This window comes from Ambystoma mexicanum, chromosome 10, assembly GCF_040938575.1.
Source record: "Ambystoma mexicanum isolate Mex_15411 chromosome 10, UKY_AmexF1_1, whole genome shotgun sequence".
In the NCBI taxonomy this organism is placed as follows: Eukaryota; Metazoa; Chordata; class Amphibia; order Caudata; family Ambystomatidae; genus Ambystoma; species Ambystoma mexicanum.
Window position 1 is genome coordinate 129,050,839 of NC_090932.1, and position 22,835 is coordinate 129,073,673.

At 45.0% G+C, this 22,835-nt stretch overlaps 1 protein-coding gene across 1 annotated transcript in view; it reads left to right on the forward strand.

The window, feature by feature from the left end:
• LOXL2 (lysyl oxidase like 2) overlaps positions 1–22,835 on the forward strand; it is a 361,884-nt gene that overhangs the window by 196,969 nt on the left and 142,080 nt on the right. Inside the window, exon 5 of the mRNA XM_069617615.1 lies at positions 9,957–10,179. Coding sequence (XP_069473716.1) covers positions 9,957–10,179 — 223 coding nt within the window. The remainder of the gene's footprint in view (positions 1–9,956; positions 10,180–22,835) is intronic.

Sequence of the window (22,835 nt, forward strand, 5' to 3'; positions counted from 1 at the left end):
ATCCCAGCAGCTCTCTGTGGCATAGCTCCCCAACGATGCTCAGCTGCAGGTCAGGACTTTTGTGACCACTTGCCTCAGGCATGCCGGTCTTCCTCTCACTGTCTGCTATCGGCGGCCTGCGTTCCCTCAACTTTTCTTCCTGCTGCACAAACTCTGCATCGTTGCATGGGTCTCGAGCGTTCCTCCTACCACACCGCTGATCCAGAGTTGCTTTCCCAGCTGCTGCTTCGGCCTCCATTTCTGTAAGGATACTGCTTTTAAAGTTCCTGCCATCATGATTGGACCAAAAAGGACTAGACCGCTCAGTGCTGAAGCGGTAGTCCTGCATCACTCTTGCGGTCCTCCTCTTTGTCTCAATACCCAGTTGAGATCTATATGTGTGTGCCTTACTAAAATGAGGGTGTGTTACTCTAGTTGGTCTCTTCCTCGTCCCAGTAAAGTATTGTTTCTTGGGGAAGAACAGGGAAAGGGCCTATGAGGGCTTGTGAGATGGAGGGTTCAGTATGAAAAGGAAATGGGAGATACCATGTCTCACCTAAGGATGTTCTAACCTCACTCCCCATGTTCCCGCCACTCAGGTGATCCTCCCTCGAATACCCATCTTCAGGGTCATGATCCAAAAGCGATGGCCTTTCCCTGGCCACCTGAGAGCAGGACACAGGGGGAAAAGAAGTGAGGTCGTCCGCAAGTTCCTCACAGTACCTAAAATGCACCCCTGCCCTAGAAGCTGCATGGGCTACCAAAGTGCCATGAGATAAAAAGAGTTGCAGTGCCAGGGGGACTTCATTAGAAATCCCTCTCACCACTAGAAAGTCAGATACCCTAACAAATCAAAGGGGAACAGCAGAACCCCTAAAGTATAATTCTGCCCTAAGAGGCCATCTTAATTCATCCCTCAGCTCCATTGGTTATACTGTGGAATATTGGGCATAGCTGCTCCTCTCTGTACAGTGTATGTAACCAATGCCTCTTGAAGCATTATTTCCAGGCTGTCGGAAGCCTCTGTCTTTCCCGCCTCTAAGTGGAAGCGGTAAGACCCAACAAGTGCCTGGTTTAATGAAATGAAAGGAGTCCTCGTGGCCTGGCACGTCACAGGGCTCAGGAATGCGCCTACAGCTCTTCCCAAGATCAATCTTCCCAATATAAAGCATGCTATAATTTATACTAAACTAAAACAACCGCTCTTGGTTAGTAAACAGCAGAATTCGCCACACTTAATTACTTCCGCTCTATACAGACTCTCATTGCTCTTACAAAATGCACAGATTAAGCCAGCCCCTCAATCCCACTAAATTACATTCTCATTACTTGCATATTTCATTTCTTGTTGTTGTATTGCTCCCCACTTAATGCTATTCCTTTCTGAAAGCGCATCGCAACCTATGGAACATTCGTCCTTTCCTCAGGCAAAGACAACTAGGGTCGCTCCCCGGCCTTGCTCCTCTGTGAGCGCCAGCACGGAGCTCTTAATTAATCCCATTCATTTAATAAGAAAAGATGATTAAATATTTCAGCAAATTGGGAACATGCAACTGCCTTCCCGAAACTCATTTTCCAAACTTGAACTGTGCGGTGCACGAGAAGGGCTTTAATATCCACGTACATGTGCTGCGAGTTAGATGGACAGCGAGTGCTGACCACAACATGTGGCTACTGCACGCAAAGCATTTCTGGGAGTAGAGTCCCTTTTCGCTGTTTAGTCCCGCATGCTGTGAGTTTTTGGAACTGGCGTCCAGGGACAAAACTGGGCGCACAGTGAACAAGTACTGCCAACATTCTCTATTCTTGTGTCCAGTGGGGATGAGCTTTGAGTGTTCCAAAATAAACGTTATTCTTCAAGGTTTCTATACCGTCCATTGGGCGTTTATAAGAATGTAAATTGAAAGTCGCCGTTGCGCACCCATAAACACTCAAAATTCTGCGCCCTACATAGCTCCCTGGCCAAAAGTAAACCACACTTTCTAACTGCAGGAGTGGGCGGAGCCTGCAATGATTCCTTATGGGAATTCAGAACGGACGTGCTGGACCTTAGCACATAAGAGATTAAGGGCCTCATCAGAAGTTCGGTGGTGCAGTAAAAATGCAGCAGCAATATCATTGGTGCCACATTACTGCAATGCCCAATCACGAGTTTGGGGGAAAGTCAGAGGAGTCACCTCCAGCTTTGAGCTGGAGGTCAATGCGCCGACTTCCTGCCCATTTTCGGCATAATTACCGCAGCACAATTACCATTGCGGTAATTGCACCTAAAATGCCCCTTTGAGAAAAATGGGGACTTACACCACCACAGCCACTTGTGATCCGGCGGTAATACCACTGGATCAAGTGGCGGTAACGGTAATTGCGTTGGGCAGTATTTCAGCAGATTTACCACTGGGATACCACCCAACTCCTGATGCAGCCCTAAATGACAAATCAATTAATATGCTAATGAAAATCATCTGATAAGCAGTAAGCACTCGGACAGTATTGGAAGATGGTGAAATATTTTTTAGCAGCCAGATATATTTTCCTCTTGGCCAACAGAAATATTATAATTAATTCTCATGAATAGTAAACAAAAAAGCATGTTGAAATAATTCTAGCAGGGCTGGATTTGTTTATTTTTTTGAAACACATTGGGCCTCATTACGAGTTTGGAGGTAGCCATGCCGTCATTACTGGCATGGCTACCTCAAAACTCGTGTCCGGGTCCCGAAAAAAGGGAATTACCGTGCCATTCTCACTTTTGCAGGCCCGGTAAGTCCCATTTTTGGGACCTGGACCCGGTATGTCCCCATTCCCATTTGAGCCCCACTAGGGCTCAATGGGAATGGGAAGGATGCTAACAATGGACCCGTTAATGACAGGTCCGTTGTTAGCATCCTGGTCTGCTCGTGGGTTCCAGTACCTTACCGGCCCCGTTCATACCGCGGCCGCCAGGGTCGTAATCAGGCCCATTCTTTCAGAATATCCCCTGTAAAGCACAGGTCAATAGTTCCAATCCTAGTGTAGGAACCACAATGCCTCTTCTTTCTGAACCTAACTGAGCATGGTTTTATCACACCAGTTGCCATTTTATGCTCCGCATGCTCGTCCTCTTAGTGGCTGGCATAAATAGCTCCCAATCCCGCATGGTCGCCAGTGTCGACAAATGATCTTGGGCAGCCATCAGAGCTGTAGCCACCAATATGATCCCCCTGTTCCCAAAGAGATGAGGTGCAGAACAGCAATACTTTGCATGCATCCCACCGATACAGAGCAGTAGCATTGAATGCCCCCATAACCCATTGAAGAGTAGTTGGAGCAGGCATTTGTAACTTCGTCCACACTACAATGCCATTGGTCATTGACTGTCAGATTGCTGCCTATCACATTAAAGTTGGTAGAGTTGCTTAACCTGTAGCTCAGCTGCATCTGTATCCCAGAGTGTGAGAACCCCGCCCTCCCCCGCGTTCCTGGAGAAAATCACGAAACCGCTGCCACTCCCCGCTGTTTAGGCACCTGTAGATATATGTGCTTTCAAAATAACACTGATTTCTTTATCCAGTGTTATACTGTGCACACATAATTATGAATTTCAATTCTTTGCTAAGAAATGGGGTCTGAGAATAATGTCACAGATAACTTCTGCTGCCAGGGGAGTGGGCTGCTTCTAAGCAAGCCAACATTCCAAATGATTCAAGGTTAGATTGAGGCAGTGAATATTTTTAGTGGAGGGGCAAACATATCTCCCAGAGTTAGCGTGAGTGAGCAGGTTCCAAATAATGTTTGTTGGATTCTGGGGCGGGAGTTCTCTCCTGAGCATGTTTTTGAAGTAATGTCTTGAAAAGGTATATTGTAAAGCACTGTATTAGAAAAATGTTGGGCACTCAGCCATACAATTTACACTTGATTTTCTAGGGTAACACATGAAAATACAATAGATGCCAGGTCACAAAATGTACACAAGAGTATCATGATGACTGTGTCTTCAATATATGACCACATTGCCATTGTAAATTAGCTTCATTAATTAACTTCATGATGCTGCACCCACAATATATGCCAGCTTTGACAGGGTAATTCAATTTAATGATGCTGTGACACAATATATGGCAGCATTTTCAGGTTTAATCCCTTCCATGAAGCTGAGCTGACAATATATGTCAGCAACCATACTGTAAAATGCTTGATGATGCATTACATATCATTTAAAACACACACGTACACATACACACGTCTCTAACCACAAGAATCCACCGTTATATGCCCGATCTACTAAGTTCTCTCCGGTCCAGCGGAGCACAGGACAGATAGCACAGAAGGATGCAAACTTGCCATCATGCTGTCGTCATGCTAAAAATAATGTTGCCTTCCATTGGACCAGAAGGTATTTCCCAAATTGACCTTTTACAATTGACCTTTTGCACAATTGACCTAATTGACCTTCTGCACAATTGACCTTTATATTATTTTAGTTATTTTGTATATGTATTGGGTTGGTTTTGGATTATAAATAATATAAGGGGATTGGGTGGGGGGTTGCAGGGGTTTTTGGATTGGGTAGGTGATTGCGGGGGGTTTCCCCCGCATATATGTCCTAATTGACCTTCTAAATTAGGTCAATTCTCCCAATGTCAATTCCCCCGAGGTCAATTGTGAAAAGGTCAATTAGTATACATCCGACCAGAAAGCTTTCAGAGGTTCTGGGAATGAACACACGAGGTTGCATTTGGCTTAAAACACGTGGGCATATGTCCTGGGTTGAAATAGGTTACTTGCAAATTGCTTTGATGTTCGGGAGGGGTTGAGTGGGGGCAGTGGGTAGAGGCGAAGATGACAAAGGCTACCGGAGAAAGATACCCTAGCAGCATTGTCCCCAGTGGCTTGCCGTGTAGTAATGCACCATGCCTATCCCTGAAGATCCATGAACCATGGAGGCACATGCCAATGTGTGGGGGCAGGCTCAATAATGTATCAATAGAAGACCTCCATTTACACATTTGTGTGATGCTACAGTTAATATTATATAAACAATATTCATAATAAAAGCACCCAATTCTATGAACTCTGTACGATTCCTCCTCAGAAATTTGCCTCCAAGCCTGTGTAGGTTATTTGAGTGTTAAAACATCTGGTCTTGGGATTGCGTTAGCTAAAAACATCTGTTATGTATCCATTCATCTGTTCTACATTCTGTTTTTATTTAACCAATTTGTTAAAAACCATGTAAATTCATCAGCGCATTAATAGTGTTCCTTCCTAGCTTTGTGTTCCATCCGGCCCCAAAGTTACAGTAGATATCTATAGAACACATGTCAATTTTCTTAGTTGGCCTGCACTTCTTTTGTGCTTTCATGTCTAAGGAAATAAGCAGAAGCCTGCACTTCTCGAGGGACTGAGAAAATAATTAGGACATTTCACCAATCAACAACTGTGGTTGTAGGAGCGCTGGTAAACTCACATCTTGACTATTGTAATAGTCTGATGAGAGGGACTCCGGCGAAACAGATGTTGAGACTTCAGAGGGCACAGAATGCAGGAGTTAAGCTTATCGCTCATTTAAAGAAAAGAGACCATGTTTCAACATCCCAGAGAGCACTCCACTGGCTCATGGTGGAGGATCGAGTACAATTTAAAGTGGCATGCCTCATGTATAAGTGTTACCATACAATTGCACCCAGATACCTGACCACAAGAATCCACCATCATCAACCAACCAGAGACCTCCGGTCAGGAGATAAACTTTTGGTGGATGTTCCACGGACAAAATGCACCTCGAAAGGTGATAGGAGGTTCTCCGTATCTTTGCCCAAAATTATGGAATGAGCTACCCATTGCCATACGATCATGAAAGTCTCTAGGGGGCTTCAGGAAAGAATTGAAAACCTACCCATTTAAGTGAACCCAACTATATATAGGGCAAGTACAGCCCCTCACAGCTAAATGTTGACTTTAGTCAACAACTGCACCCGAATGCAGTTTGGTCTGCCTGGCGCGCGTTTAGAAATAACCAAAATCAAAATCAGAATCAACGTGATGCTCTTAGATTCACGAGTGTCTTGTCCTATATGATAATGTGTTTCTTAGAATCTGTATTGCCATCTCCATGATTCTCATAGACGCTTCTTGTTCAATCTGTGTGGACTGGCTGTCTACGGTGTCTGTATGTCTAATACACCATTGTGCAGATATGTTCCTGTGGTTTGTCTCTGCCTGCTTTATGTGTCTAGTTTGTTGTCCACTTGTTAGCACGTTTTAATCATAGTTATGCTGGTGTAGCTTAAACAATTTGTGTTCTAGTACAGACTACAAAAATGTTTGTGTAAAGGTGGCACGCGATAGAAACCTTAATGCGCACAGTATGATTGCTGCTCGCAATCCGGGATTCAGGTTGCGGTCTAGGTTATTGTAGTGGGCAAAGTCACCACAAAATGTATCCCATCTCTTCTGACAGACCTATGTCTATTTGAGGAAACTCAATCAAAGATCCTTGAAATGGCAATCCTGTGGGTCCTCGCCTGCCCCTCTCTTAAAATACTCCTTCATACAATCTGGACGCAGGCATGAACGCGTGTAGTAATGAAGGGAATCATGTATGCCATACTCCAGCCCTCCTTCACCACTCTTCTCCTGACCCTGATGTTTAGAATCCACACCAAGAGAAGGCCATCATACAGCCATCGGTAATGAATTACAAAATGAGGAACTGACCCTAGAGCTGTCTGAGTTTGGGACAAACCAGGTGGTCGGGAGTTCTTTCAGAAGATGAGTGGTACCACCCTTTGTTAGGTATCATGGGCATTCTCATTTCCATGCCTCCCCATTTTATGATGATTTCTCTCCCAAAAGCAATCTGTGTAAAAATCCCCCCATTGTAGTCAGCTGAATCTTTAAACCAGGATAAAACTCAAAACATCTGCAATAGCAGAGATCAATAGACATGGGTTTGTCTGGGCCAGGCTTCTGCTACCTGGGGCTCTCCAGATGTTTTTGACTTTGATTCCCACGCTCCCTCCCCATTGATCATGCCTTTTTAGGGCGGAAAGGAGTTGCAATCCAAAACATGAGAAGAGCCAAAATGTGCACCCCTGGTCTAGGGAATGGCCACAGAAAAGCAAAACTCCTCCACATTTTAATGATGAAAATAATGCAAATGCTGATAGCTTTACTAAGAATGGTTTGCCTTTCTATAGTGAGGTCTTTAAAAGTTTGCTTGAAAAGGAATGATCTTTTGGAGGCCCTCACTCGATGTGAAATTTGCCAATACTCCTGCCTGACACCACACTCTCTTGTTGGACCCTTCAAAGAACGTACTTTGCCCAAATACTCTAGTTGAGTTGGCAAAGTCCACGCGGCACAGATGCTCATGAAAGATTGTTGATCATTATGTTTAATGGGCGAATTGCTTTGCCGCAGTACTTGATACGACAGCGTGTTGTACACTAATCTGGTTGCGCATGGACGTCCACACTGTGCCTTACATGCTGACCGTAGTGTGCTATATGGGCATTCCTTCGAGATGTCAAGTCTGGCAAAAAACAGGCATAACGCATAAGAATCGGGCTGAATTCTGAGTATGTTCTTAGAAGAAATCACATTAACTATGAAGACACTAACTGTGGACATGTAACAGAGTATAGCTGTATTTATAGCAGAGGATCTTGCTTGGAAAACATGGTCATGCCGATGCCCTCTAAGTACTCCCTCTCCTGGGTGGATAACTCCAGTATGTCTGCGGTATTAGCTCATCACTCTCGGCTCTCCTGTATGACAAACAGTGGTGGCTGGTGCATTTTTGAACTGGAGGGGTGTAAATGTATGTGTCTGTTACATGGGAGCGACCGAACGCAGCGAGGAATCCCTAACCAAACAAGTCGGGTTCTCAGGAGTTCTCCCCTCGAGAACATTGTTAAAAATCTTGGTTAAAATGGTGCATTTTACAGCACGTTCTGTGAAAATATGGGTGAAAAGCCACACAGTTTTCAATCCATTTGAAATGGTAGCACATGAAAAAACTCAAGAGATGCAAGTTTACAATAGTGAACAAAACCATTTTACAACAAATGTCCATTGTCTGTGCCCACGACATATTCCAGTATATAAAACCTGTTCATGCTGGCTGTGCCTCAATAGGTCCTTGTATGCTGCACCAATATTAAGATAGAAGGACCCCCATCCAGTTGAAAATGCCATGCATCAGAACAAACATATATACAGACTGTCGCTACCAGGTTAGGCCTGTGTACCAGGTAATCACACTTAAGATTGCTTTTATCCTTGATGCAAAGCACAAAAATGCCATCACACACAAAGAATATATGGCTAGCCTGGAGCCAACAATGTAAGCCAGTCTAGCCACGTAATAACACTTGTGTATGAGCGCGATATAAATAAAATATCATTTCATTTAATTTCAAACCTGTAATAAGGGCCATTGTCTTGTAATCCATACTTCTTTGTCCATAGTAATTTATGCAAATTAAAAGCTGGATATTTACGCAAAGGAGAATACCTCCAGTGGTCAAAGTGTTTGAAAAGAAGTAGTGGAACTATGTTCCCTGCTGGCCTGTCCCAGCTCCTCACAGACTCCATCGTCGTGCCCCCTCCCATGTGCCGTACAACCCCCTAAACAAATGTGCCTGCTGTTTAAGGGAACATTCGGTGCAATGCACTGAAGTGCAAGTTTCAACTTTTATTTTAAAACAAAACCATTCCGGAACTGGTTCTTTTTTAGGTAAAAGTATAGGAACACTAAAACTTAATTTTAAGAAGTAGAGGAGCGCCACTCCCAACTGCCTCTGCCCGTTTCAACCAGTGAATACCTCCCCCTTTCCTATTGGTTACAGCAGACTTTCCCCGCCTCTTCTCCGCCCATTCACAGTAGTGAATTACTCCCCACACCAGCCTGAAGGGGAGGCAGACAGCCAATGGTGTATTGCTGGCGCATCTGTTTCCTTCGCTGACCCTTTTTTGCACCTTTTCCCCCTTTTTATCCTCACCCATAAACATGCCCCTCACCCCCCTTTTCCTGCAAACTTCCCCTACATTATAACAGTGTTCTGCCCCGGCCTACTTTCTCAACACCTGTACAGTGTGGCTGTTGCCATTCGCACTTTCGCTCGATCCTTTTCAACCAACCATTCCCAACGACATTTGTAAACCTGAGTTCGTTATTTTCTGCCTCTTTTTAGGCTTTTTTTGTAACATTTATTAAATCAGTGCACAACGTTTCATGGCAATTTCTTTCAATCTTTTCATTTAGACAGGTGTGTCTTTTTTTGTGCTGCGCTCAAACGAACGCCAACGATTTTCGTCCCTTCAATTGTTAGTTTCCCAAATTTTTGTTTCATTTATTTGAAATTATTCTTTCTGCATTTTCACTGCTAGTTGTTCAAAATATGTCTAACAATTGTGTTGATATTTATGTACACACGTTTCGCCAATGTACACAATATATGTGTCTATTAGGATCTGTTTCTTCTTTTTTTAAAAAACATCTCTTTATTGTTTTACAACATGTGAAACTCACCGACTGAGCCCCCCCCCCCCCCATGACCTCCATATCCCTATCCCGTCCCTTTGACTAGGGGCTATTTTGATCCCGATGTTTACAGTAACCATGGCTTTCAGTGTTACTGAAATAGGGAATATATAGGAATTGTGAATGTCTGAACATATATGGTGGGCAAGTACGGAATTTATTAGCGAGGTCTCAATCAAATGTAACGTTGGTTACCATTAGTGCTGAAGTGCACACTTCTGAATGGCACAAAGGGATGCTCTGTGAGCTTTAAATAGAATGCGCGATAAAGGACCATGTTTTCTCCTGAGTGATGCATTCTGCGCACTGCACACACCGTGCCTTCTCCCTCTTCGCACCCACACACCGACAGCTCTGTTGCCTTTCATGTGGTTCTGCTCAGACACTGAGCTAACATTGGGTTTCAGGTCTGCGGAATAAACGCCTCCTTCTTGTATTCTGTTTGTCTTAGGATATTTGCTGCCCGGCGGAAGCACAAGTTCTGGCCTTACTCCGTGAACTGCACCGGCAACGAGGCGCATCTCTCGAGCTGCAACCTTGGATCGCACATCCATGTGGACCCTGGAAGCAATCAGAGCTGTGACAACGGGATGCCAGTAGTGGTGAGCTGTACGCCAGGCCGGGCCTTTGCTCCCACTAGTAACAACGGCTTCAGGAAAGCGTTCCGGCAGGAGGTGAGGGCCCTATGAAAAACCTAGGCCAAAAGGCTTCCTTTGTGGATGCCTGCCACATATTACTGCCATAAAGGTTACTTCAATCCCAAACCATTGCAAGAGTCCATTTGAGGGAGGGGGCTTGTTTTCCGGGGCGGTGGTGGTGGATCATTGTAGACTCCCATGTGGTGCACACCCATTGCTCTTCGATCTCATAGTTCTTGAACAGACGAGTCTAGAACTCTTAAGTGAACAGTAACAATGGAACAAGTTTGATCCAAAGGGAGAATTTGCTGCATAGTCTTGGGATCCATGCTATCAAACCTCGCTTCTTAGGTTTTCTCTCTTTCACGATTTTGCAGTTCCAACCTTTTGAGGGATTGCCACCTGTTGTTGAGATCTAGGCAGAGGATACCAAGCTTTTCAGACAGTGTTTGCCACCCTTGGATAGAATGTGATGTGACATGGTTTGATGATTGCTTGGGCTTCCAGGCGTTGCCATTGGAGTCATACCCATATCAAAGTAATTTGATCACATTTTCACTGTCCTTTTGGTAGGGTGTTCTGGGGCATAACGAGAGTCTTTCTTGAGGGCCAAAGTGGTGTATAATGTCAGGCATCCTAGTGGAGTGCCTTGCCTCCTTACAGATGGAAGATCTAGAAGCCAGTAGCTTGAAAGCTTAATTCATGGAGATATGTTTTTATTTTGTGGAACTCAGACTTCTGCAACAAGTCTGGCTGGGATTATTTTCCCTCATGTGCCTGGAAGGAGGGATAGCGTTTGATGTAAAAGCAGCATGGTGTGATTTGTGGGGGGAAGCCATTGAGACCAATCTCTATGGGTGCAGTTGGCTATTTGTGTGTGTGTGTGTTATGTTTGTTGTGAGAACAGCTTGATTTGTGTGGGTTGATCTTCATGTATAGACACTCCACCCATCTTTCAGTGAGGCAGAGCCTCGCCCTGAAGCAGTTTAAAATGTAAGCAGAATTAGAATATGTGTTATTTATTAAGTGCATTGGTTGTAAGTAAACCTTTGCACTGTATATATAACATTACATAAAATACAGGTAGCTTAAGCATATCATATAAAATTTACAAATATACTAATAATAGAAAGTGAATTACAGCATAAGAAGAAACATCACTAATACTTCAGTAAAAACTACTGAGGAGGAAAATCATTTGGTTATCAACAATTCAATCTGTTTCCATGAAATTATAGACAGCATTTATGAAAACCACAGAATTCCCAGTTAAAATTTAAGACCAAAACGGATCGGTAGCGACCCCCTGTACCACTTCCATACGGAAAATCAGTTTTGCAGTAAATGTGGATTCCATGTTTGGAAAGCAGCACCCCCACCGCACCACCAAGGGATCCCTATATAGGATGATAATAATTCATAGCAGAATGCAATTGAACCTTGGGGTACTCCACGTGCAATAGAAAAATAAGTGTAGAATGGAATTTGGAAGTTAAACGTGCAAACGAGATAGAAAACACATGAAATGACTTGACCGTTTGGAAATGAAAGGACAGGGCTACAGGTAAATGATAAATAGACAGAAAACAGCAGTGAGAGACATGACCTTCCAAATTACATACATTTATAGGAGCCGCCAGTAGCTGGAGATCAAGCTACCACATTAGTGTTATCGTAGAGTACATCGGCATGGCACAAATGTGGCTCTTGAGGTAAGAATCAGGGGCACCCTAAAATGTATTCTAGTAGTTTAAAAAACTGCCTGCCCGCAGGAGGTCCTTCAGGCAATAAAAACGTTGAAAACAAACAAATCACCAGGGCTGGATGGCCTGATCGCAAATTTTTATAAAACCCCGGGGTCAATATTGACACGGCCTATGGCAGATCTCTTTAATGTTGTCGGGAATGGGGGGTGCCTGCTGGAATCAATGAGGAATGCCCAAAATAGTCCTCATCCCTAAGACAGGTTGTGCTCCTCTTATCGACCCATTACATTGCTCATCAAAATCCTTACTGTCAGATTAGAGAAATGTATGCCCACACTGATAGACCGAGATCAATCTGGATTTTTATGGGGTAGGGGTACTATGGATAATATCTGAAGAGTATTACATCTGGTCAATAAATTGGGATGGAACCATGCTCTCACTTCCTCTTGCTAGAGCTTGACACTGAAACAGCGTGTGATAGGGTGGAGTGGGGATTTCTAAAGAAGGTATTGAAAAAGTTTTACTTTGTGCCCAAGTTTGTCCATATGGTCTTCTCAAATTACCTACACCTGACTTCCCGCCTACTAATCAATGGCGCACTTACTTCCTCATTCTCACTAGGAAAAGGCACCCGACAAGGGTTTCCACTATCGGCATTATTGTTTGCTTTGATGATCTAGCCGTTCGCTACAAGGATATGAGATAACGCAAATACTATGGAAATACGATTTGGTGGGAACCAAGATGAGGTGAATTTGTTTGCCCTTGATGTCATTTTGACCATTACCAATCCCTCCCAATCACTTCTGGAATAGAGAATGAGAAGTCAGTTTAGACAAGTCTCAAGGGTTAAGGTTAACAATTCAAAATCTGAGCTACTGGGAATTAACTTCCTCCCTTGGTTAGGACAGAACTTGAGTGTAGACTCCCATATCAATGGGCCTCTAAATTTGTGAGGTATCTGTGTGTGAATATTCCTGCGAAACTTGGGGATCTTTATGGATATAAATATTCCGGTCTTGGTTAAGGAGGTTAAAATGGACATTGACCATTGGAACGGCCTGAACCTCTCTGGGTTTGGCAAGATTTCAGTTATTAAAATGAATATCCTTCCCAGATTTTTATATTTGTTTCAGACGATTCTCATCCTGAATCCTAAAGACACAATTGGTAGTTTTATATAATATTATAATATTAATGGTTCTTTTATAACATGCTTAATGCCAGAGACTGGTTTCTAAGCTCGAGACTGGGATTCAAACCTGTGTTGCTATGCATTGTCTTGCTTCCAAGACAAATGTGCTGCCCCTGAGATACCCTCCTTGCCCAAAAGCTGGCCCCTAAATTGGGAGGCCATATTGGCTCCATTTTTATGAAGAGGGGCTCTGCCTCAAGTCAATGGGCCTCATTACGACCTCGGCGGTAGCCATGCCGCTATTGGCGGCATGGCTGCCGCCGAAATCGGGTCCGGGTTCCCAGAATGAGGAATTACCGGGCCATTCCGGGTTCGGAGGGCCCGGTAATTCCTCCCTCCAAGGACCCGGACCCGGACCTTCCCCATTCCCATTTCAGCCCCCATACGGCTGAATGGGAATGGGAGAGGTAGCAAACAACGGGCCGATTACGAGTGGCCCGTTGTTTGCTCCCTCTTCCCCTCGCGGGACCCGGTAAGCACGCCTGGTTTTACCTGGTTTTGACATGGTCGCCCTCTGCTGGTTTGGTCGGGTGGAGTACCCATTGTCTGGCCTGTGCATATCGGTATCTGTCTGTCTCTTTCAAACCAAAAAGGACCCTGCACTGTTCGAATGCCTGAATTTTTCCATAGGAGAATAAATCTCGTTTATTGAAGTTGTATCCAAAGGTGTATCCCGCTATGGCCTATAATGTAAACATATTGGGCCTCATTACGACCCTGGCAGAATGGGTTAACGGGTGCCGCAAAAGGATGCGGACCCGTTAAACCCGTTCCACCACATTACGAGGTCCCCTCGCAGGACACGGTAAGCACGCCTGGTAAAACCAGGCCCAATATGTTTACATTATAGGCTATAGCGGGATACACCTTTGGATACAACTGTGATTACGGCATCACATGCGAGCAACAGGACTGTACACCATCCCACTCATGAGGGCTTCTTTAGAGGCCTGGGATAACCTAACCAAGCTGAGGGAGTCTATCACATTTCCTTCTTCCTACACCCCATTGATACACATGTTGACTTCCCACCTGGGAAAACAGGCAAGCGATTCACCGACTGGCTAGATAGCGGCTTGGGCAAGATGGGAGATTTATTCTCCTATGGAAAAATTCTGGCATTCGAACAGTGCAGGGTCCTTTTTGGTTTGAAAGAGACAGACAGATACTGATATGCACAGGCCAGACAATGGGTACTCCACCCGACCAAACCAGCAGAGGGCGACCATGTCACTGACGGCACTATAGTAAGTCAACTTCAGAATGTAAGGGACTGATCTCCAGCTTGTTTAAGTCCATAAATGCACCTGCTACGCCAGACGTAGATATTTCTGTGATGGTTGGGAAGGCAATTGGGGTCTGTGATCACACCAGAGGACTGGGAACAGATTTTCAGGGTTGCGGCAAGGAGCTTCTGTCCTCACCTGGCTGAAACCCAAGCAAAGGTTATGGCCCAGTGGTATATGATCCCTGCCCGACTTCCTTGTTGCAATCCTAATATCTCGGGGGAGTGTTGGATGGGATGTGGGCAGCATGACACTACGCTACATGTCCTGTGGGAATGCCCGGCTATTCAACACTTTTGGCTGGAAGTGAGATCAGGAATTAAGAATGTGCCAGGGGTTGAAGCTATTGCTGATCCTATGCATTCTAGGCTTGATTTCCCCAATTGCATTGGACTGCACAACAGCAGAATTCAAACTATTACTAAATGTGTTCTTTGCAGCTAAATTCAATTGTCGATTCTTAGGCTCTGGAAGAAAACAGAACCCCGACAGCAGATATGTGGCTGGACAAACTGTGGCCTATTTTATCTATAGAAAAAAGGACGGCTACCATTCGGAACTCCTGGATGGCCTTCATGGCTATGTGCTTCCTTTTTCATGATATATTCAGAAAGATTTTAATGGCCTTACATGCCTGACCCGTTTGAGGTCATTGAACTTGATAGTGCCACCTTGAATTAACTGTGGACATTTTGGAAGTTTGGAATACTAGTGTCTCCTATGGCAAAGTGTTGTCTAAATATTCCTCTGATTGCTCCTGTGTGTGTGTGTGGGGGGCAGGGGGGATAGGGAGGGGATTTACACTTTATGTTCCAGTGATTTTTTCATGGATGTAGCGCCCGTGGTCGGAATCTATGTTAAATGTTTTTTGAAGAAATCTAAAGAGGAAAATCAATTGTGTTAAAAAAAAAAGTGCCTGCCAAAACTGCCAAAACTGCCAAAACTGCCAAAACTGCCTTGCTCCTCTGTGATTACATTTTCCTGTACCAGTGGTGCCCAACAGTTTGCTTACCGGGACAGCGACAGCAGTCGGTCCCTACGGCAAACTAAGCCCAGAAACTCTAGGGTTGTAACAGCACCTTCGCACCCACCGGTGCAAGTGCAGATAACACACAAAGAGCCTGATTCACAGAGCGTTTTCCTATGGGATTGCGCCATTATGAAACGCTTCTGTGAATCAGGCCCAACATGTCGCTGGCCAATGTTTCTGCAATACAGCCCTCGAGTATAACAAAAATATATTTTGTTTTCACACTTAGATCACATCTATACATAAATAAAGAAAACCTATCAGTGATTGGACTGGGTTACTGAATAGTAAAAGCTAAATAGCTTTTTAGAAGGACCAAACAAATAGGCAAATAAGCTGCATTGAAATTCAATATATGTAAATTGATTTCAGACATATGAATAATGTCAGGATTATATAATGCACTTCTGGATTGGCTAAGTGCTATGATAATGGGTGCTATTGCCTTATTTAATCCCTCAGCCCTGCCAATAATGATATCTCTGACTGTAGATTCCACACAGAGCTAAGAGACAAGCCCTTAACTCACTGAGCTATTTGACTAATATCCAGACAGCTTGACCAAATCCTGCTTTTCAGTGATATGATTCTATTATGATGATACGTTTTGTGTAAGGTTTACTTAGTTAAACCATTTCACAAACAGATACAAATAAAATTGTTTTCCTTTTAATGATTTAACATAGAAACCTCCATAACGTTGTGTGATCCTGGAAGATCACACCATCACCTGGTGCCATAGGTGTCCTAAATGCTAAGACCTCAGATACTTCTACTGCATTTGGATATGCTTGCATCACGGCTTCTACCCGTCCACGCATTAAATCCTCTTTTTTAGCACAGGAAGGACTAAGACTTTAGCTTGTGGATCTCAGCCAAGGAGATCATGGTAGCATGCTAAGATTCTCAAGGAAATCTGAGATTGGTATGCCACATTTGCAAAGATTTATAGTATGTCACTGCAAACAGGGAGTGGGTTTCAAGAATCCATTTCTCATTTGGCTAAACCGATATTTGGACCATATTGGGGGAACTATGGCATTTTCAGCCAAGCAATGCTTCCAAGAACTTCCCACGTTTCGCTTTTGACAAGATTCCTTTGTAAAAGACCAACTTGTGATATCGGATAGTTTATACTTCCCAAGTCGAATTACAATTTTTAGCATTTCATCTGGCTTTGCAGAGGCCCTTATCACATGGTCTAAACTAAAAGTTGGCAAAAACTAAAATGCAAATTTTGTAAGACGCGAGAAGAGAGGTTGCAAGCTAAGAAAATATGAAGATCACACTGAAAGCGGTCTGTAAAAACAAGAATCTGCTCTGAGGTTACAATGCTTCCTCACAAACATTGTTCCACATGTGTTTGCAACCAACTATGAGAGATGTATGCTGATCATTGTATGCCAAAAGGTCCACTTTGAATAAAGCTGCCATGGATTACAGTGTTCGGGGGGAAGCCGTGTAAGATTTCTCGACATAGTTGGCTAACAAGTTGAAATCCTGCTTCGGATAACAGGGATCAACTTAGTTTTAGGCTTGGTTCCATGGAAAAAGATTTCAGTTGAGATATAGAAAGAGTATTCTCTTGTCCCGTCTAGAAGGAAATGAAGAACTGTTCGCTCAAAGCAGCTACAATTGACGCCATCTTGAATCACTGTATTTTTCCTCAGTTGGAGCCCCTCTTTGTGAGGTTTGGCTATTAGGTGGAGAGGTGGAGCTGAAAGCACCATCTATAAGCCAAAACTGTTTCTTTTGGGAAGTGAAAAGAGGAGGGAGATGAGATGTGAGGAGGGACACACAGCCTAAGGCCATCCCCACCCGCTATGTGGCCTTCCTCACCCAAAGGATATTCCTTAGGGATTTCTTTCAGTCTAACTCAGTGCTTCCAAGCAGTCCTATTGGAGGTAATGGCTTAAATGAAGCTATAGATCAGCTAAACCAACTACTGATGTAATAAAACTAAGTGAGCCCTATTGGAGGTAATGGCTTAAATGAAGCTATAGATCAGCTAAACCAACTACTGATGTAATAAAACTAAGTGAATTCCTGTAAATACCAAGCCTTGGCAAAGCCAACAGTTTTGACTCTTGCATATGCATTACATTGGAATTTTCCAGGTACTACCATAAAATGCCAGGTCCTACCACCATTTGCCAGCTCCTATCAGCTAATGGACAGGTGGTAGCATTATGGCAGTGCCTGGAAAATGCAGATCCCATGCCTACCAAAAGCCACAACTGTTGGCTTTTCCAATGCTTATTTCTTTAATGTGCGAATGATTGAGACATCTACAGAATTTAGTTAATGGGATCTTTTAAGATATTGTTTATTAAGGCCATACCAGACTTGCCAGTTGATTGAAATTCAAGAACAACAATAAATATTCTTGTCATATGAATCATGTCTGGACATTTGTGCTACAGCTTCTCATCCTGGGTAACTTATTAGAAAAGATACATTTGTCAGCTGTGTGCTTACTGTCGAATCTAGGCTTGACCACTTCCGGAGTCAACCTATAAACAAAGCCCTCGGGAATGTAAGCAGATTACCAGGCTTCTCTACCCACCCAACTGTAAAATCCTGTAGCACTATCAGAACCACCAAGAAATATGTAATTATTCAAATTCTTTCGAGGCTTAGTTTCCTCATGTTACCTATTATGGTTATTCTTTCAACTTGAATGATATTATATTTTATTTGTATTGCGCTCCTACACAAGTGTTTCAGAGCGCGACGAGGCAAGGGAAAACAAAACAATGATCTTACTAGGCCCAGTGACATTGCGAACAGATGGATTGTACTATTCGGAGAGGGGGACATGGAAGCGGTGTAGAGGAAGAAAGGGGTGCCAGGTCATCTGAGGTGCGGAGAAGTGATAAACTGATTAAGAAATATTGCCCAAAGCTAAGGACGGCCTGTCAATACATACTATTCTCAATATCTTTGCGGATCAGCTGGCCTTTTGTAAAGCCAATCTGGGGCATCGTGCAGGGGTTCTAAGGAGTTGGTGTTGCCACCCCTATGCTCTACATTTTGGCACATGCCTATACTTGTCCAGCTCCTAAGACCCCCAAATTCCACAGTAGGGTTCTTCCGGTCTCTTACGCAGGCAGAAGAACAGACACTGATAGTACATTCCACCAACCTAAGTAAATAGCGAGCAACTAATGTTTTAGGTGGGCACATTTTTTTTGGAAGCCCAGACATGTTTCTGCTATGCATTGGAGTGTTTGTCCAGGGCACACCAATGAACATTTTTTGAATGCCTTTGCTGGCATCAGAGCAAAATGCTTCTAGGTGCTATATCAGACCTTTTATTGAGTGGATTCTTTCAGGAGAGGTTGACTATGTCCCTTGAGCCACTATACATGAAAGACAGGTTGTAAAATTCATGGTCTATTTTTTATTTAACATTAGCACCTTGCAGGAGGGTGCCTGCCAATCAGGAGGTTCGGAACTTGTACTGTATGGTACAAGCCCGCCGTTCCGAGCTGCTTGGGCAGGTAGCTTCCCTCCCCTTCCCTGCTCCCCCTTCACCATAGTAGCCCTATAGTTTCTTACACGGGTGCTAATGATATTTTCAACCAAAAAATAGAAACTTTCCTTTTCCGTGGCGGCCTAGTGGCGGCAGTGCTGGTGTCCCCTCAGTCCGTTTTCCATGCTGATGACGTCAAAGTCATCAACATGGAAAACAGACTGATGCTTTCAACAGCACTGCGCGGCCCAGTCGGGCCACGCAGGAAAGGTAAGTTTCTTTTTTTTTTCAAAAAAATTTGAAAATAACATTAGCACTGGTGTAGGGGACTACACAGGTGCTAATGGCGATATTCCCCTCAGTGGTCGGCCGACCCTATACGTAATGGTCCGCCAACCTCCTTGTTGGACCCTTGTTGCGCTCTGGCCCTTAACTTGGGCAGCTGACCATAACCTACAGGGCGGCCCCCCACTTCGGGGCATTTTGCCTCCATACTAAAAATGACTGACTGGAAGGTTTTGAATGAGCCATGACCTCTGGGGTTGCTCTCAGGAACCCTCCAGACCCTCGAGGTTTGGAGAGCGACCACATGGAAATAGGCTTGGCCCCAGCCCCAAAGTGGCAGTCCAGCCAGAACTGCTAGGTCTAGTTTATTCTAACCAATCTGGCAAAGAATCTCCCTCAAGCCCCAATAAGAAGGGCTTTGCTCTTCCACTCTGTGGCCTGTGATTGTCAAATGATGCCAGTGAAAGCAATAGGCCCCCGGGGGGTGGGCGAGTCTTCCTTGTAGAGCCTCCTGACCACTGCAGGGAACTTGCCCCTATTCTCTGCCTGGCTCCTCACCTCAATGCTTGACCCAGTCATGCACTCCGCAGTGCTAGACGGCACAGGGCGTCATTCATCCAGTGCAGTTGCTGTACCCCATTATGCCGCGTTAGCTAGTGCATACTGCTGCTGAATTCACTGGAAGTAGGTCGTTTCGTGTAGAACCGTTTCTCCTCTTTGGGATGACTGCGGATGTGCATTGTGCGGGCCCATTTCTTCTGAAGCTGGTTGTTGATACATAATGTGAAAGGTATGTGACATGCAGTCATTTCTTCATAATAACTTGAAACAGATCCCGGCCTGGGACTGGGCCCAGCCTTCAGTGCAGCCCCCGCCTGTCAGCGCATCCAGGAAGAGCAGAACGTTACGCAACTCTCTTGAGTGCGCAGGGCCCTGGAACTTTCCATATCCCCAGAACTGTGAGGGAAGATGCGGAAACGCCCGTGCACTGCTCAAATCAAGAGGTTTACACCCGCACAATCAGTGTGACAGCCATGCATTGGGCCGGAAATCATTCTAGAGCGTACCAACGTAGCTCGACCTTTATCTAGAAACAGTCTCCATGCCGCATACACAGAAGCCGGCATCTACCACGGGCGGGCAGGGCCCAGGACGCAAATACGCCATTTATCTCAGTAGCAATCTTGACCTATACTGTTTCTTTGCCATACAAATAGTTTATGTGTTTATACTCGACTGCTTTATAATAAATAGGACGTGGTTTCAAAATCAGCAAGATCTATGATCTTCGGTGCATTACCGTCTAGCCACAACTTCACCCTGTCCCAGTTATGGCACAGACCTGTTTTCGGTAGAATCTAATGTACAGTTCCGCCGTCCTTTTAACAGCCGGTTGGAATTGTTCTTGATGTATGTCAAATTGTTCTGTAAGGTATATGCCATAACTGTAGCAATTTAGGGACAGCTTCCCTTATGTCTGTTAGATAGGTGTTGCACCACGATAGGGACAGGGTGTTCTTCCCCAGGGTCAGCTTGTAGCAGGGTTGTCTCCTTTTTAGACTGTGTATTAACGTATGATTAATAAGTGCACTGTAGTTTTGAATGACTTCTCTCCTGTTGAACGTTGTTTTGTGATAACCTATTGGCCCTCATTACAACACTGGCGCTAAACCATGGCGCTATTAGCACCATGGTTGGTGCTGGTGTTGTAACGAGTCCACCATGGGGAAATGGGGAAATACCGCCCCATTCCAAGGTTGGTGGGGCGGTATTTCCCCATTTCCCCATGCCCCTTCCCCATTCCCATTTTTGCCCCATAGGGCTCAATGGGAATGGGGAAGGTGGCAATTACGGTACCGCAAATTGCGGTACAGTAATTGCCTGCGAGGTCCCTTTGCGGGTCCCTACTTTAACGGCTGGTCCAGACCAGCCATTCAGGTCGGGTCCCGTGAAGGGACCTACTAGTAAGGCGCTAAGTGGTTAACGGCGCTGCAGCCTTTTACGGCGCCGTTAACCACTTAGCGCCAGGGTCGTAATGAGGCCCATTGTCTTTAGTTAACAGTTAAGGAATTAAACGGCTTTTCCGTTTTTTTTCTCTTGAATTTACCCTGATTGTTCTTATAGCCACAACTTCAAGCATGGGAATTGGAAGTGTGTTGTGTGCGCTTTTTACAGCACAGGTGGTTAACATAATAGAATAGCTACCTAGGCACACACAAATGGGTGGATGTGATTGATGGGTATATGGATGGATGTATGGGAGGGTGTCTGGTATGGATGGACAGACAGATGGACTGGCGGGCTGGTTGAATGGATGAATGGATGGATAAATGATGAATGCATGGATGGATGAACGGGCAGGCTGTGTGACTGGATGGATGGATGCATGAATGCATGGATGGATGAACGGGCAGGCTGTGTGACTGGATGGATGGATGGATGGATGGATGGATGGTGAATAGGTGCATGAATGGATGCATGGGTTTTGATTGGTTTTATGGATGGACGGATAATTGATTTATGGTTGGGTGGATGGATGGATAGGCGGGGGGCGGGGGAGACAGAAAGACAGTTACATACATGCACATGCCCAATAAAATAGACCATGCAAATAAACAGACTAATGCAGGCAGACCCATGGCATCCGCACATCGCTCTGTGAGATTCAAGGCTTATCAGCCTGGTATGCTGGTGGGATGCATTTACACCAAAGCACATCTTTTGGATGATGCCTCAGAGTTTGGGGCTTCCCTAACTATCAAATATACAAAAGCAATGTAATATACAGTGAGGCGGACTTGCTTATGCCCGCACTGAATATCGTGTAACCGGAGCTGGCACTGCGGGCAGCTTACATCTGTGTGCCATCTGTGTGCCGTCTGTGCGCCATCAGTGTGTCATCTGTGTGCCATCTGCGTGCCGTCTGCATGCCATTGGTGTGCCGTCTGTGTGCCATCTGTGAGCCGTCTGCGTGCCATCAGTGTGCCATCTGTGTGCCATCTGTGCGCCATCGGTTTGCCATCTGTGTGCCATCTGTGTGCCGTCTGTGCGCCATCAGTGTGTCATCTGTGTGCCATCTGCGTGCCGTCTGCGTGCCATTGGTGTGCCGTCTGTGTGCCATCTGTGTGCCATCTGTGAGCCGTCTGCGTGCCATCAGTGTGCCATCTGTGTGCCATCTGTGCACCATCGGTGTGCCGTCTGTGCGCCATCAGTGTGCCATCTGTGTGCCGTCTGCGTGCCATTGGTGTGCCGTCTATGTGCCATCTGTGTGCCATCTGTGAGCCGTCTGCTTGCCATCAGTGTGCTGCAATGAATAGTTTGAAACGAGATGTCCTGTATGAGTGCACGTACGTCTTGAAATATAGACGCAATACTATTGGGACATTTAAAAGAAAAACTAAAGGGTAAAGGAAACTGATGATAGAAAGAGAACCAAGGGCCACTTCCTGTGTAATATCCAGAACATGTGAGGCGTTCCTCCGGGGCCACTCCCTGTGTGATATCCAGCAACAGTGAGGCGTTCCTCCGGGGCCACTCCCTGTGTGATATCCAGCAACGCTGAGGCGTTCCTCCAGGGCCACTCCCTGTGTGATATCCAGCAACGGTGAGGCGTTCCTCCAGCGCCACTCCCTGTGTGATATCCAGCAACGGTGAGGCGTTCCTCCAGGGCCACTCCCTGTGTGATATCCAGCAACGGTGAGGCGTTCCTCCA